The sequence below is a fragment of the Cynocephalus volans genome, chromosome 4 (assembly GCF_027409185.1).
Source record: "Cynocephalus volans isolate mCynVol1 chromosome 4, mCynVol1.pri, whole genome shotgun sequence".
In the NCBI taxonomy this organism is placed as follows: Eukaryota; Metazoa; Chordata; class Mammalia; order Dermoptera; family Cynocephalidae; genus Cynocephalus; species Cynocephalus volans.
In genome coordinates, this window is record NC_084463.1 from 16,736,012 (window position 1) to 16,750,255 (window position 14,244).

General features: G+C 48.4%; 1 protein-coding gene across 1 annotated transcript in view; it reads left to right on the forward strand.

Annotated features, from left to right (window-relative positions):
- Positions 1 to 614: 614 nt before the first annotated feature.
- Positions 615 to 14,244, forward strand: part of GRIK4 (glutamate ionotropic receptor kainate type subunit 4) — a 307,828-nt gene continuing 294,198 nt past the window's right edge. Inside the window, exon 1 of the mRNA XM_063093085.1 lies at positions 615 to 696. Coding sequence (XP_062949155.1) covers positions 615 to 696 — 82 coding nt within the window. The remainder of the gene's footprint in view (positions 697 to 14,244) is intronic.

The following is a 14,244-nucleotide window of genomic DNA, read 5'->3' on the forward strand; positions in this document are numbered from 1 at the left end:
TCTTAGTGACTCCTCCATGAGTGGTTATTATAGCACTTTTGCACATGAGGAAACTGAGCTGAGACAAAGAGAAGTCTTATGAAGACCAGGCAGCTGGCAAGTGGAGGAGCTGGACTTGAACCCAGCCCCTTCCCCAGACCACTCCCCAGTGTGCAGTGCACGCAGCGTGTTTGTGGCAATAGGAAAACTCCCACCTCTTCCTCAAGAGCAGATGAAGGGCTTCATTCCTAATCAGAGATTTTAAAAGAAATATGGGGCTTCATGAATCATCCAGCTACAGTTAAGGCAGCCTGTCCCATGTTGATTAGGGGAGGGAGCTAGAGCCCAAGCTTTCTTTGATCTAGGAGTAGAAAGGAGGGACACAGGGGCCTCCGCAACTCCATGGCTTTGCCTGGAGCTGCCTGGAGCTCTCCCACAGGCACTGCCAGTGGTTCTTGTGGATGGGTCGTTGGTCCTCCCCACAGAGGTTCTCTGGGTGTTGGTGGGTAGCTCAGATCACTGGGAGGGTAGGATGGCTACCTAGCTGGTGTGTAGGACTCATGTACTGCCACCATTCTCTTGCAGAGTTATGTCATGCCCAGAACAGCAGGGGGCTCCATGAGGATTTATAGAAGATGCCCCACGTCTCAGCGCCTTTGGTGCTGCTTCCTGCTTGGCTCATGATGGTCGCCTGCAGCCCGCACGCCCTAAGGATCGGTAAGTGCAGCCAGCTCTGGGTGACACCTCACCCATTACAGTAAGTGTCCACAGGGGACATCTGAGTACTGCCCAGAGCCTGTACTGTGCTCTCTCCGAGTCTGGCTGGGATGGAGGTGCAGGTGGTGGTGGGGCAGCCAGTAGGCTGACAGCTCCAATCTGGCCAACCTGCTGAGCTCTCCTGGTGACTAGAAGAACTCCCTGGAATAGTTGATGATGGATTCAGCCTAGCACATTAAGGGGCAGCTGTTAGTGGAGAAGGAGGATGAGAAGGGCTGTGAGGATTCTGAGTCCAGGGCTGGAGGTAAGAGAAGAGGTCACTCTCCCCTCTGATCAGTCTGAGGAGGCTTCCTGCAGAGCATGCTATGTCCAGACGATTTGTGCAAAGGCAGGAGTCTGCTTGGTGACCCTTGCCCAGCTACTCGAAAGGGCCCTTGACTTGTGACTGCTTGCCCTGGCCCAGCTCTGAGAGGGAGGGCAATCACTTCAGTCTCTCCTGAGTCCTTTTTGCTGTGGGGATGCCCACTCTAAGTGTGGGCAGGCCGGGCTGCCACCTACACCATCAGCACCCCCATCCCTGGAGGGGAGGGCCTAGGAAATCAGGTACCCCTCCCTTGCCAGGATTGCATGAAGCTCATCAACTGTAGGCTGAGGCACTCCAGATTCTGGGTCCTGGGGACATAGCCCCAGCCACAGGGATGAGGACACAGTCCAGTCCAGCAGATAGAGTGTGGACATCAGATGGCCCAGCAGCAGAGAACCCATGGAATCAGGACAGATGTGAGGTGTTAGGGATCAAGGATCAGTGTGGACAGATGTGTGGGCGCAGCAGAGAGAAATCCAGGCAGGTAAGGTGTTGGTGATGAGAAGACCTTGCAACAGCAGCACCCAAGGGGAAGTCGGGGCAGCAGCCCTAGAGGGACTAATACCAGGCAGATTACTCAGACAGATAGCCACATGAGGTCCCTTTTTCCAGATGGGGGTTGGGTGGGAGCCAAGTGGATTCTCTGAGCAAAGCAGCATCCTACATCCTAAACCTAATGCTAAGGGTTAAAGCCTGACTTAGAACAAAGGGGACTTGATGCTGAACCCAGGGAATTGACTTAAAGCTCCAGAATTCTTGCAATCAAGTCAGTATGCTAGAGGTGGTCAGGAGGCCCCGGTGTGGGCAGAGGTGGCCAGCCGCTGATACCCTGACTAACCCAGGCATTGCATGCCAGGGGCTGAACCTGCGGGTGTCTGAGCTGCCCTGTGTTCCCCTGTGGGCATGTTTTCCCCTGCTATGTAGCGGCAGCTGATTGGAATCAGGAACGTGGACCGGTGGCTCCACTCCCCCTGTCCCCCTGCCGATGCACTGCTCTGCATGCTTAAAAAAAGGAATTAAAAACAAAATCTTCCCTCCCCCTTTTCCAGAAACTTCAAAACCTTATTTAATTCTGCTTAGCGGCAATGCAAAATGGTTCATATCCTTAAGATGTTTAATTTATAAGATGCCTACAGTTATTCAGCGTTTGCTGTGAGGTTTTCTCCCCCTCTAAATGAGTGGATAAAGCGGTAACCCATCAATTTCCATTTGTCGCTAATGGGAAGCGGAAAGGGATTGAGCCAGAACCCGCAGTGCCTGTCGGCCAAGGCTCTCCTGACACTTGCTCTCCGGGAGAGAAGCAGAGGGTGGAGCCAACAGATCGCTCTCTTGGCTGCTACGCCGACAACAGAGGGCTTCCAAGAGACCCCTCATGCTCCCAAACCCACGCTCTGAGCAATGCTTGTCCAGTTCTGTCAAGACTCTGCTGGTTCACAGTTTTGGTTTATGCTGGGCCACTTCCAGCTGGTTTCCATGCCTGCTGGCTGGCAAGGTCAAAGCGGGCCTAATCTCCTGCAGAGACTGGGAAGCAGAGTTAAGCCAACAAAGAGAAAGAAAAGAAAAACGAAAACAGCCAGGACCTGTTTTCCTGTCTCCTTGGTTATCTTGGGAGTTAGGAGCTTTTCAAAAGTCTCTCGATCCTTCTGGATGGAAAGGTGCTAATTACGTGGACTTCACAGTGATGTAGAGTAGGTCAGGGATGGGAAGGGAAGTAGGTCAGGAAGACACGAGTAGCTGTGTGCTTAGTTAGCAGCAGGCAGCCTTGTACACAGGTGGGCTGGACCGGCGTTGACAGTACTGAGGTCTCCCACATCCATGTGAGGTGCATGGGCCTTCCCAGGGGTCACTTCTCCCTGCATGTGAATTTTTCTGGGGTTCCCCCAACTCCCCGGCCTCAGAATGGATGGGTGCCAGAGAGGGGCTGCACAAAGGGACCAGGAATCCAGAGATGAATTCCTGAGACTGCTCTGTCCTCAGCCCACTTGTCTGCTGGTGACAATATGGATGTTTGCAAAGAGGCGGCCGAGCCCATTACCCTGCCGTGTGATGGCTGTTTTTCATTCAAGCAAGGCACAGGGCGGGAGATACAGCCAAATTGTCTATTACAGTGTCTGGTGTTTACCCCCTGAATGAGGTTTTGGGTAAGAGAAAGAGATTTTATTTATGACTGTGAGGCTGCCCGCATAAATTCCCCAAACTCTCACACATATGTCAGCCTCCTTCAGTCATCTGTCTTCTGAAAATGTGTTTTGATTTTGCTTCTGTCCCTCTGGGTCTTCTGAGTGATAACTGAGGAGCCACAAGTTAATAAATGCCCTGAGAAGACCCCAGCCCATCTCTGTAGCCCTCCATTACTTAAAGAGATAGTTATCATATCTAGAGCCATAAAGGATTATAAAGATCCATTATCCAACCTGCTCATTTTGCAGATGAGGAAACAGGCCCAAAGGGGGCAGTGATTTGGCCAAGGCTAGTAGGTGGCCTGGCTAGAAGCAGTTGGCATGAGGGCTCACTTGACTCCTCCAGTCCGGTGCTCTTTTCGCTGCCCACCAGTGCATGCCCTTAGCCACTGGCAAGCAGAATCACCTCCAACACTATTTTCTCTTGTAGTTTTCTCCAATCCTGTTTGGAAAAATTTTCAAACATTAGCAAATGTTGCCCGTGCCCCTAATACATTAGGTACTCAGTAAGTATTTGTTAACTGGATGAATACTAGGCTTTCCAGCCTGCCTCTTGTTACTCCTTCCCCAGCTCCATATTTTAGCCACGCCGTTCCTAAATATACCAGGGAGGTTTACTCCAGGCTTTTCCCATTCCCCTCACCCTGCCTGTAGTGATCTTCCTCCTGTTCCACCTTCTCTGCCTGGAAAACAACTCCAGCAACAACTCCTCCCGACTCCCCTTCCCCTCCTCCCCTTCCCCCTCCTCTCCCTCCTCCCTGTCCTCCTCTTCCCCCTCCTCCTCCTCCCCTTCCTCCTCCTTCTCCATCCCCATTGGCTAAATGGCTCTTCCTCTGAAAAGTACTTTCCAAATATCACCCTGTCCTTCCGAGGGGGAATTCATCATTTTCCTACTATTCTTCCATTCCCTTGGCACACACATCTGTTCCAGCACTTGTGGTGTAGTAGTCTAATTATTATGGCATTTTCCCACCAGATTCTGAACTCCATGGGAGAGTGAGCACCTAACACAAGTGCCTGTCACGTGATGTGTTCAAAGGTGTCACTCCAACTCAATGAATGTGATATAGTTGAATCCATGGCCCTTGCAAGACTGGGTTCTCTAATGACATGTTTGGTTCCATTGTTTTAAAGTGCTTTCTTCTGCTCTTACCTATGCTTAAAGAGGTAGACTTTTTGGAGGAAGTAGAGAAGAAAGGAGAAAGAGGAGAAGGAGCAAGTATCCATCTGTCCATCTTCTAAGAGAGAGCAGGAATGGACTGAAGATCCTGATTGACACAGTGATTTGATTTTTCATTCATTAATTCACTCAACAAATATTTATTGAATGTTGTATGCCATGCACTGAGGATATGGTACTAAAGAACAATAATCAGAATAATAACTCCCACTTGGAAAGGCCTTGTACTCTGCCAGGCACTGGGCTAGGTATTTGTCATATCTTAGTCAGTCTTCATGTTGGAATAAATAATCCCATGTTACAAATGAAGAAATGGAGCCTTGGAAAGTTTAAATAACTCATCTAAGATCACACAGGTACTGAAATTCGAACCCATTTGTCTCCAAAGCTGTCTCTTTCTGCTCTACTGCAGCTCGTGACCCCCTGGAGACATTTGGGCTTTCCCATTATCACCGCAGGCACATTAAATATGTAGTGTTCTGTCTGGTAAGGGAATTGAAAGAGGGAATCATTATTGTTCACATAGTTTCTTGCTCTTCTCTGACACTTTTGCCTCTAAAGAATTTTCTAAAAGAACAAAGTCGAGCTGAGGGATGAGGAGACTGAGGCTTGGGGATTTCAGAGGCTCCATCTGGGTGGTAGGAAAAGTCCTGCTCTGCATGGTGGCACTTGACGCTTCAGCAGGTTATTGTAGCGGTTGAATCTGTTTCTTGGTTAAGATCTCCCCGTGTGGTGAAGCAGCAAGAGCTTGGATTTATTTGACACTCTGCCTTGCTAAGACCCCATGCACTTTACAGCTGCATTTTTTTACTTAGTTCGTTTCCCCAATAAGCTCCAATCCTGTACAGAGAATGTTCAACACAGAATATTCAAATGTTATAAAGATGGAGACAATAGGAAAATTGGGGGAGACAAAGGGGAGGAATAGAAAGCACTGGTTTCCTATCCTGTTCTGCTGTGTATTAAATATGAATATTTTTGATATACCTTGATTCAAATATACCAACTAAATTCTTTGCTTTGGGGAGGATTCACCATGGGGTGTTCTGAGTAGTGGGCTCCCCTAATAATGTTCCCATGTGATTTGGTACACGAATTTTTGATTGGCATGTCACTTTTCATCTTGGTTTCAAATTGAGTCACCCATATAGACAATCAATTGGTCTTTCACATTAGTGACAAATAGAAATTGATGACTTTCTCCTTCAGTTGTCACCTAGAGAGGGAATATAGAAAGATTTCTGGCATACAAACCTTTCTGCTGGTGAGCACCTTGGGGAGTCTGCGTCTTTCTTATTCATGCATGCATTCCCAGAGTCTGGCACAGCGCCTGGCCCACAGTAGCAGGCTTAGTCAATGTTTGCTAAATTAATTGCCTATGGCAAGTTTTGAATCTTGGGCTGACCTGTCAGTTTTCAAACTTTCTTTCCACTGGGAATTGGTCAGTGCTCAAAAATGCCAATCGTTTCATAGTTAGCTCACAAAATACATAATTAGGAGAGTAAATATTTTGCCCCCCCCAAAAAAAGTGCATGTGTATGAGCGTGCACGTATGCTTGCATAAGCCTCTCTGCTCCCCACTGCCACCACCATGATTCTGGGTGGGTGAGGGAGGCATGGCTGGTGGTGGACAGGCATCCAGGCCAGCATCCTCTGAATCATTCCCCTCCTTACTCGCCCTTCGGCAGTACCACACAGGATGCTTTCAGGATGCTAATCTTCTCTTGCAGCTCTTCCAGAAGGCATTGTGAGCTGTAGCTGCAGGCCATAGTTTCTTCTGACAAGTTAGTCATGAATTGGGCCTACATGTCTCGTCTTATGGATAAGAAATACTGGTTCCCAAAATGCAAAGTGAATCGGCCAAGGCCCCTTTGGCAGTGCCAGGATTCCTGACTCCCAATTACCTGGTGACATTTGTGTGATGGTTTGCTGAATATAGCATGTTCCTACACACATGCAAATTCAATTTCCCCAATGACCTGCGAGGCAGGTAGAAACAAGCACATCTTGTGAAGTGGAGCCTGAGGCGTACAGGGTTTGTGACTTGCCCGAGATCTCATGGAGGTGAGTGGTCCTGTCAAAGGGAAGAGTCACCACATCAAAGGGAATGAACTGCGCAGAGTCTGCAGACTCCCATAGGGGCAGTCCTGTTGTTGGCAGTATGTTCTTGATGGGTGAATTCTGAAAGCTGCCAAGGGCCAGTGTGCTGATGCCTAAGGCCTTACAAAACAAGGCTGAGCTAAAGAGATCAGGCAAGTAATGGCAGTGAACATTAAAGAGTCTTGCTTCTTCTCCATTTTGTTTTCTTAAACATATCGTGATTGATCTCTGGGAGGAAGCTGGAAGAGGTCCCAGTGGCAGAGGTATCAGCGATGAAGGGATAGGGCCATTGTTCCGTAACAGAAAATCCTAGAGCTGATTTCCATATAATTTTGTTATGTGGCTGCCTGTGTTCATTTGTGCTAGAATGGCCTGGTTTCTCCTTCCCCACAAGCTCTCATTTTGTCCCTCAACACATGTTATGGCCTGATGGTATCCATCTCCCTGTTGCATGGAGCAGGGTCCAGCCCTGCCTGGTAAGGTGGCCAGGGGACCTGGCTGGCAGCATTGGGCTGAGCAGAAATGAGCATGGTATTGGGAGAACGGTGGTGGTGACACTTTGTCAGAATTACTGAAACCTGTTTCCAGCTCTGCGAAATGGTTTGCAAAACACCTTGGGATGTGGAGTGAGTTGTTAGCAAGCTTTATTTTGGGGGTTGGTAGGGACAGGGAGGTGGAAATTATGGAGAGAGATTTTGGTTCCATGTAAAAAATATATTAACCAGGCAGATGAAATAGGCTTTTGGGATATCAAGGTCTCCATGGGTGGAGGTGGGCACAGATAGGTTGGATGGGGATTTCAGCATCAAGTGGGGTATTGGACCTGTCATCTCTAAGACCCCTTCCAACCTGGGATTCTGTGATGTAATATTTTAGCCTTTGGTCTCTTCTCATATACTCATAAGAAGACATTCTCTTATCACTATGTCCTCATTAATAAGCATTAACAACAGGTTAGAATTGAGGCAAACATTTGCCTAATTTAAACCATGACCCCATTTGGCTCCAGTTGCTTGAATAAGTCAGGTAAGACGTAATGGCACTACTAATTCTTTTGTTTTGCTGGTGCTTCCTTTCTCCCTGTGGCCAGTGTTCACGGAGGGAGGAGTTGGAGAAGCACAAGCGATGATGGAAGCTGCTGCTAGATCTCAGCCGAGTGCCTTAGCATGTGTGAGTCCGAGTGGGAGGGATGCACTCGTGTGCTTTGGCAGAGCCAGCACCTCCCACTCACAGCCTCGTGGCTCGGTTGCAGGCAAGACAGTGGTCACACTTAGCTCTCATTAGTCTGGATAAATAGCCACACTTTCCTTATCAGATTTACAGAGGCTGGGGCTTGGCTGGTGGGAAGCATTGGGCGGCAGGATGTCGCAGGCAGCTGTCGGGCTGCCTAGCAGCCCCCTGTGCCTTATTAGTGCATGTTTCGTCCCTTTGAGCTGAATGACAGTGCCAGGTCAGCTTGTGGTGGGTTGGGCTGGTGAGCCTGTTAAGCCCACACTGCTGAAGAATGTTGTGGAGACAGCCCAAGCCAGGTGGGGCTCAGATGTGCATTTACTGGAATGCACAGTCCTCTGGCTGGTGCCCCTGGACTGACCCCAGGAGGTACTGCAGGTGAGTCTACTGCTCAGCCCTGATGGGGGTTTTGGAATGGAGACTCTTTCTGTTAGTATGACGCCTTTAGAAGAGAGGTTCACTGCTCTGAAACTCTACCCAATGGGCAGGCATTAGCCACATCCCTTTAAGCACCTCTCACCCTGTGTTTCAGGGGGGAAGTTAATGTAAATGGGGTTGACCAGTCCTCTGCACAGCCCACAAGAGGGTCCCCCCATCTTCCTCTTCTCTCAGTCCCTTCTGCCCTAACTCACCCAAGTGCCTTAAATGGCTATTTCATAGTGATTGGGGTCTGGAGAGCAAGAATAAATTACAGTCAGATGTGTTATGGTGACACTGGGGCTGGCTCCCAGAATGCTCCAGCATAGTGTATGTGTGAACAACAGAGCATGGGCTTTGGAACCAGACTGCCCAGGATGAGTCTGAGCTCCAGCCTTCACTGATTGTGTGACCTTGGGCTAGAATGTAATTTCTCAGTGCCTCGATTTCTTCATCTATATAGTAGTTGATAGTAGTCCCTACCTCATGTATTTATGAGAATTCAATAGGTTCCCAGATAGAAATCACTTAGGATGGTGTCAGGCATATAGTAAGTGCTATTAAAGTGACATCTATTATTATTAATAGTGCTGCTGGGCCAGCCTGTCTCCACCTCTTATCCTTCCCCTACTGGAGCACCCTTCCCAGTTCCTCCACCAATCCTGTTTCTTCTCCTTTTCTAAATCCTGCTTTAAATTCACCATGTTCTAGGAGATGAGAATTCCCACCTGGTTGGAGGGCTCTCGCTTCCAGAATCCTGAGAGTGCAGGTGTGTGTGTGCCCACACACTCACGCACGTGTTGCACTATCTTTGTTGGTACTTTCCCACCTGTTTCATGCAAACATTTTTAAAAACCTTATTTGAGTTCTATCTACCCCATGAGCCTAGGAGCACCCTGAGGGCATGGACACTATCTTCTCCAGCCTCACAATGCGGTGGACTCTTCATACTGGAGTGGCTGTCCCAGGTACTGGCCAATGGGTCTGAATGGCCCCCCATCTTAAAAACCTCCCTTAGCTCCTGGCCCTCCTCACCTAACCCCCTATTTTTCCCTTCCCCTTTATAGCAAGACTCTGTAAAAGAATTGCCTATTCAAGCTGTCTCCATTTTCTCTCCTTTTTTTCCCTATCAATAGGACAGTCCCCAGTCAGACTTTCAGCCCCACCGTTGACGCCCACCTTACTAAATCCAATGATCAGTCCCCAGGCCTCATCTTACCTGACTTAGCAGCAGCATTTGACATAGTCTTTCACTCCCTCTTCCTTGAAACACTTTCTCACTTGGCTTCTAGACCACAGCCCATCTTGGTTCTTGCCCTACCTCACTGGCCACTACTTCTCAGTTTCCTTTGCAGGTTCCTTCTCATCTCTTGATCTCTGAATACGGATGTGCCCCCGGACTCTGTCCTTAGACCTCTTCCCTGTCCACACCCACTCACTCCCATGTGACCTCATTCAGCCTCATGGCTTTAAATGAGACAATATGCTATGACTCTGTAATCTCATCTCCAGCTCTGACCTCTCCCCATAACTCCAGACTCATACACACACCTGCCCGCTCATCATCCCCACTTGGATGTCTGATAGAAACTCAAACTTGACCTCTCCAAACTCGAGCTCTTGCTTTTCCCCTCCAAGCCTGCTTCTTTTACTGTCTTCCCCATTCCATAAATGGTAATGCCTTTCTATCTATTTGGACTTAGGCTCCAAACCTTGGAGTCATCCTTGATCTCGTCTTTCTCTGACACCCCACACCCTCTCCATCTGCCATCCTGTTGGCTTTGCCTTCCAAGTATATCCAGTGCTTCTTACCCAACCACTTCTTACCACCTCAGCTGTTGCTTCCCTGTTCCAAGCTAGTATTCTCTCTCCCCTGGCTTATTGTGAAGCTTTCCTACTAGTTTCCCTGCATCTTTCTTGCCCTGTCACTTTTGATTCTCAAAATGGCAGCAAAAGCAATTCTTTTAAAATGTGATTTGGATCATGCCAGTCCTCTGGTCCAGTCCTCCAGTGGCTTTTCATGTTAGGACAAAAGACAAAGTCCTCATAGTGGCCCACAGGGCCCTCCATGATCTGACCCCTGTTTAGTTCCTTTTCCTTCTCATGTCTTTCCACACAGCCTCTTGCTCACACCACTCCAGCCCCAGCCCCAGCCCCACTAGTTTCTTTGCTTCTCCTCCAACACAGCAAGCGTGCTCCCACTGCAGGGCCTTTGCACCTGATGGTCTCTCTGTCTAGAACACTCTTCACCCGGGTATCTGCCCAGTTCACTCTCTCACATTCTGTAGGTTACACCCTGAACATCCTCTATCTGTCCCACACACCAACAATTTCTACCCTTCCCTGGTTTATTTTTCCTATGGCACTTATCACCATCTGATACATTGGTCTTATTTGTTTATTGTCTGAGTCCTCCCAGCAGGAAAAACCCTTTATTTTGTTCTCTGCTGTTTTCCCAGCACTTAAGAGAGTTCCTGGCATATAGTAGGTGCTCACTAAATATCTGCTGAAGGAGTGAATGATGCTGACCCAAGGAAGGTCCCAGAGGAGCTTCAAATTTGAAAGGTTTTGGGAGGCAGAGACTGATGGTCTCTCTTAACAAGTACTCCTTGCCAAGGATAGTGCAGTGTCACTGCTGGCTCCCTGTCCTCACATTCTCTGATCCCTGCAGCCAAACCCAGGTCCTGAAGCAGATCTTGCTGCATTCAGAGGAAGCCCAAGTCAGCAGTTTAATGACTCAGCATCAACATGAGTCTTGGCTGCTGGTCATACTTTTTCCCTCAGGTCCAAACACGAGGCTCTTGGCTTATAATCCAACCCCACTTGCATTGCCCTACAGTGTCCAAGTCTCTGTCCTGTCATCACGTCTGAAAACTCATTTTGATATTCTGACTGTGCACAAGCTCCTCTGGGACTATGGTCAGGCCTTTCTTGTCTCAGTCTTTCAAGAGTCTGGAGACCTGAACCTGGACCCAGTGTCCCAGCTTGGACTCTGCCATCTGCTTCCAGCTCTTTCCTGAAACTGCTGTTGTTGGCCAGGAGCCTTACTAATTCAGACTGTCTGCTTAGATTCACAAAACCTAAATGGTGACAGGGACTTCAGTGTAACTCATTCCACCTTTTAATAGTTCTGACCCTTGTTTTTTCCCCAATCTGTTTTTCTGTGCCTACTGTACTAGCTCTGCCTGTCCTGTAGGGCTGTACAGAACAGGTCTGGTGCTCTTTCCTGTGACGATGTGTCTGAGACCTGAAGCACTGTCGTTTCATGGCCCCATCATCTTCTTTCTTCCAGAGATTCATCATTAGTGCCTTTGACTATTCCTTCCATCTCGTTGTCTGGATTCCACTTGTCATCCTGGTCGCCTTCCTCCCAGTGCATTTTCTTATTTTTCCTTCTTAATGAGGATGTGCTCCCGCAGATCAGAGGCAGGCACTCCCTTCATCTACTTCTAATCCACCACAGGCACATGTTCCTGTGGGAGTCTAGTTTCCAGGTTTGGTGGGAGTCTAGTTTCCAGGTTTGGAGCCCCTTGTCGAACCCATTCCCACTCAGCCCTGGCTGACCAGTCTTTGGGTTAAAGAAAGCCAATGGAGGTCTCAGCCTATGCCTGTGAAATGCAGCCCCCCCCCCCGCCCCGGGCTCTCCATAGGTGAGGCTTTGCTCCCCATGCCAACAGTGGAGGCTGCTCTTTGAAATGCCTGCAGCAGGTTGCTCTAGTGTCTAAAGACATCTGCATTAGGGGCCAGGTGCTGGGGGTTCCCTAAGTTGAGTCACCTCTGTGGCTTCCTTCAAGCTGTGCTTTTCCCATCCTTCCTAGGACATGATCATTTGAGCATGGAGTGACACAGGCAGGGGAGGGAATGCCACTTCACTGGCAACACTCATAAATTTCCCCTAGTGGCAGGGATCTAAGAACATGAGACTTTGAGCTTTCTGCTCACAGATAAAAGAACAGGGATTTTCCAAGAGATGACAGAAAAGGAAAGCATAGTCCTGGGGGCCTCAGCAGGAAGCTGTTTAGGAGTTGCTCCAGGGAGGCACCAACTACCAGCCTGTCCTGGAATAGGATTGTGGCGGTTGGCCCCGGACCTCTGGGCAGCCGCTCAGAAATCTCAGCTCAACAGGCTGCATCAGAGGGAGAACTTTCCGAAGGGGTAAGGAATTCTCCTTGCACTTCCTGGAGCTGTTGGGGCTTCTAAAATTAAAGAGATCTTTACCTATAAATGATGGGTAATTACCGACTTCCCCTTTCGAGCCAATTTGGAAAACCTAAAGTGCTAAAGGAATTAAGGTTTTTAAATGGAAATAAGTGGAATTGGTGGAGATGAAATAGGGTATAAATGAGTGATGTCATCTATGGATTGCCCTCTTTGGAGGTTTCCCTTTATTTAATCAATCCCTTCCTCATCTGCCACAGGAATGATCTCCCAGAGAGCAAGATGGCCTCTGGGAGGGTCCTGAGCAGGGGAGGCAGGGCCACCCTCTCTCGCTGAGTTGCTGCTGTTGGCTTGTCACTGCAGCAGCAGAAGTGGGGCTCCCTTCTGGGTCTCAAATGAGTGCCGGTCTTACCATAGAGCTATAAGGATAGTCACCTGGGAGAGCTCGGAGTTCACGTGTGAGTCTTCATATCCCAGGCATCATGGAACCAGTTTGGCCTTGAACTCAAAATTCATGTGCATGAATCCCACTTATTAGCCATGTGCCTTTAGGCAAATGACTCACCCGTCTCACACTCCGTTTCCCATCTGTAACCTGGAGATAACAGAGCTTATCATTAATTACCTATTAAGTGAGAGGAGATACGTAAAGTACCATGTACAGTGTTTGGCATATAGTGATATTTAAAAAATATTAGTTCCTGTTCTTATGTTCTTTTAAAAAAACAGTAGTTTGCTCAACAATGGTGAGCAATGGGGTAGCATCATAGGGTAGTGGAAAAGATGTGGGCTCTGTTGGTGTGTAAAGCTGGAACTGTAGTTTTCCCATGTGACCTTGTGCAAATTATTTGGCTTCTGTTTCCTACTATAAAATGGGGATAATAATACTTATGCTACAGGATTGTTGAGGTTAACGTGAGTTAATGTATGGAAAACGGGTAGCACCGTGCCTGACAGTTAGTAGGAAGTCAATAAATAGCTATTAGCAGTAGTTCTACCACAATTGTTATTACTGTAGTTTTCTCTTTCTGCAGTAACAAATTTCCACCAACTTAGTGGCTCAAACAAGACAAATTTATTATCACACAGTCTGTAGGTCAGAAGTCTTACTGAGTCAAAACTAAGATTTAGGCAAAGCTGCATTCCTTTCTCGAGGCTCTGGGGGAGAATTCGTTTCCTGCTTGTTTGGGTTGTTGGCAAATGGCTCACTGGCTGTCAGCTGAGAGCTGTTCCCAGCTTCCTGAGGCTGTGCATTCCTTGGCTCGCGGCCCTTTTCCTCCAGTGTCAAAGCCTGCAGCGGCGGCTTAAGTCATTCTCACCTCGCAGCTTACTGACCTCAGCTTCCAAAGGTTCTCCGATTTTAAGGACTCATGGGATTAGATTGAGCCCACTGGGATGATCTAGGATCATCTCCCCATCTCAGGGTGTGTGTGACCTTAATCACATCTGCAAAGTCCCTTTTTCCATAGAAGGTAACACATTTGCAGGGTCCAGGGTTTAGGATGTGAACATCTTTGGGAGTCATTATTCTGTGTACCATAACTGTTCTTCTGTTTGGGCAGCCTCTGAAATGGGAGGCTGAGCCCCTCGAAAGCCTTCTCCTGAGCAGTGCCTGATGCAGGTGACCATGCACTTGGGAACTGTCCCCAGTCCAGTCCTTGGCGTGAGTTGCCCAACTCCTGTTACCGTTGACCATTTTGTATAAGAACCAGGCAGCCCAGAGCATGACGCTGATGCTTTCCCTTGATGGCTGGGGGGAACTGGTCATGTTGGCCACATTACTGAGACTGAGATTGTGCCACCAGGAGAAAGACAGCCGGGAAGGGGCTGGGTAACAGGAAGTACTTTATCATGTTGACTTAGTAATCTCACCACTTCCAACATGTCGGTGTTAAAGGAGCAGCCTATAAACTGAACGT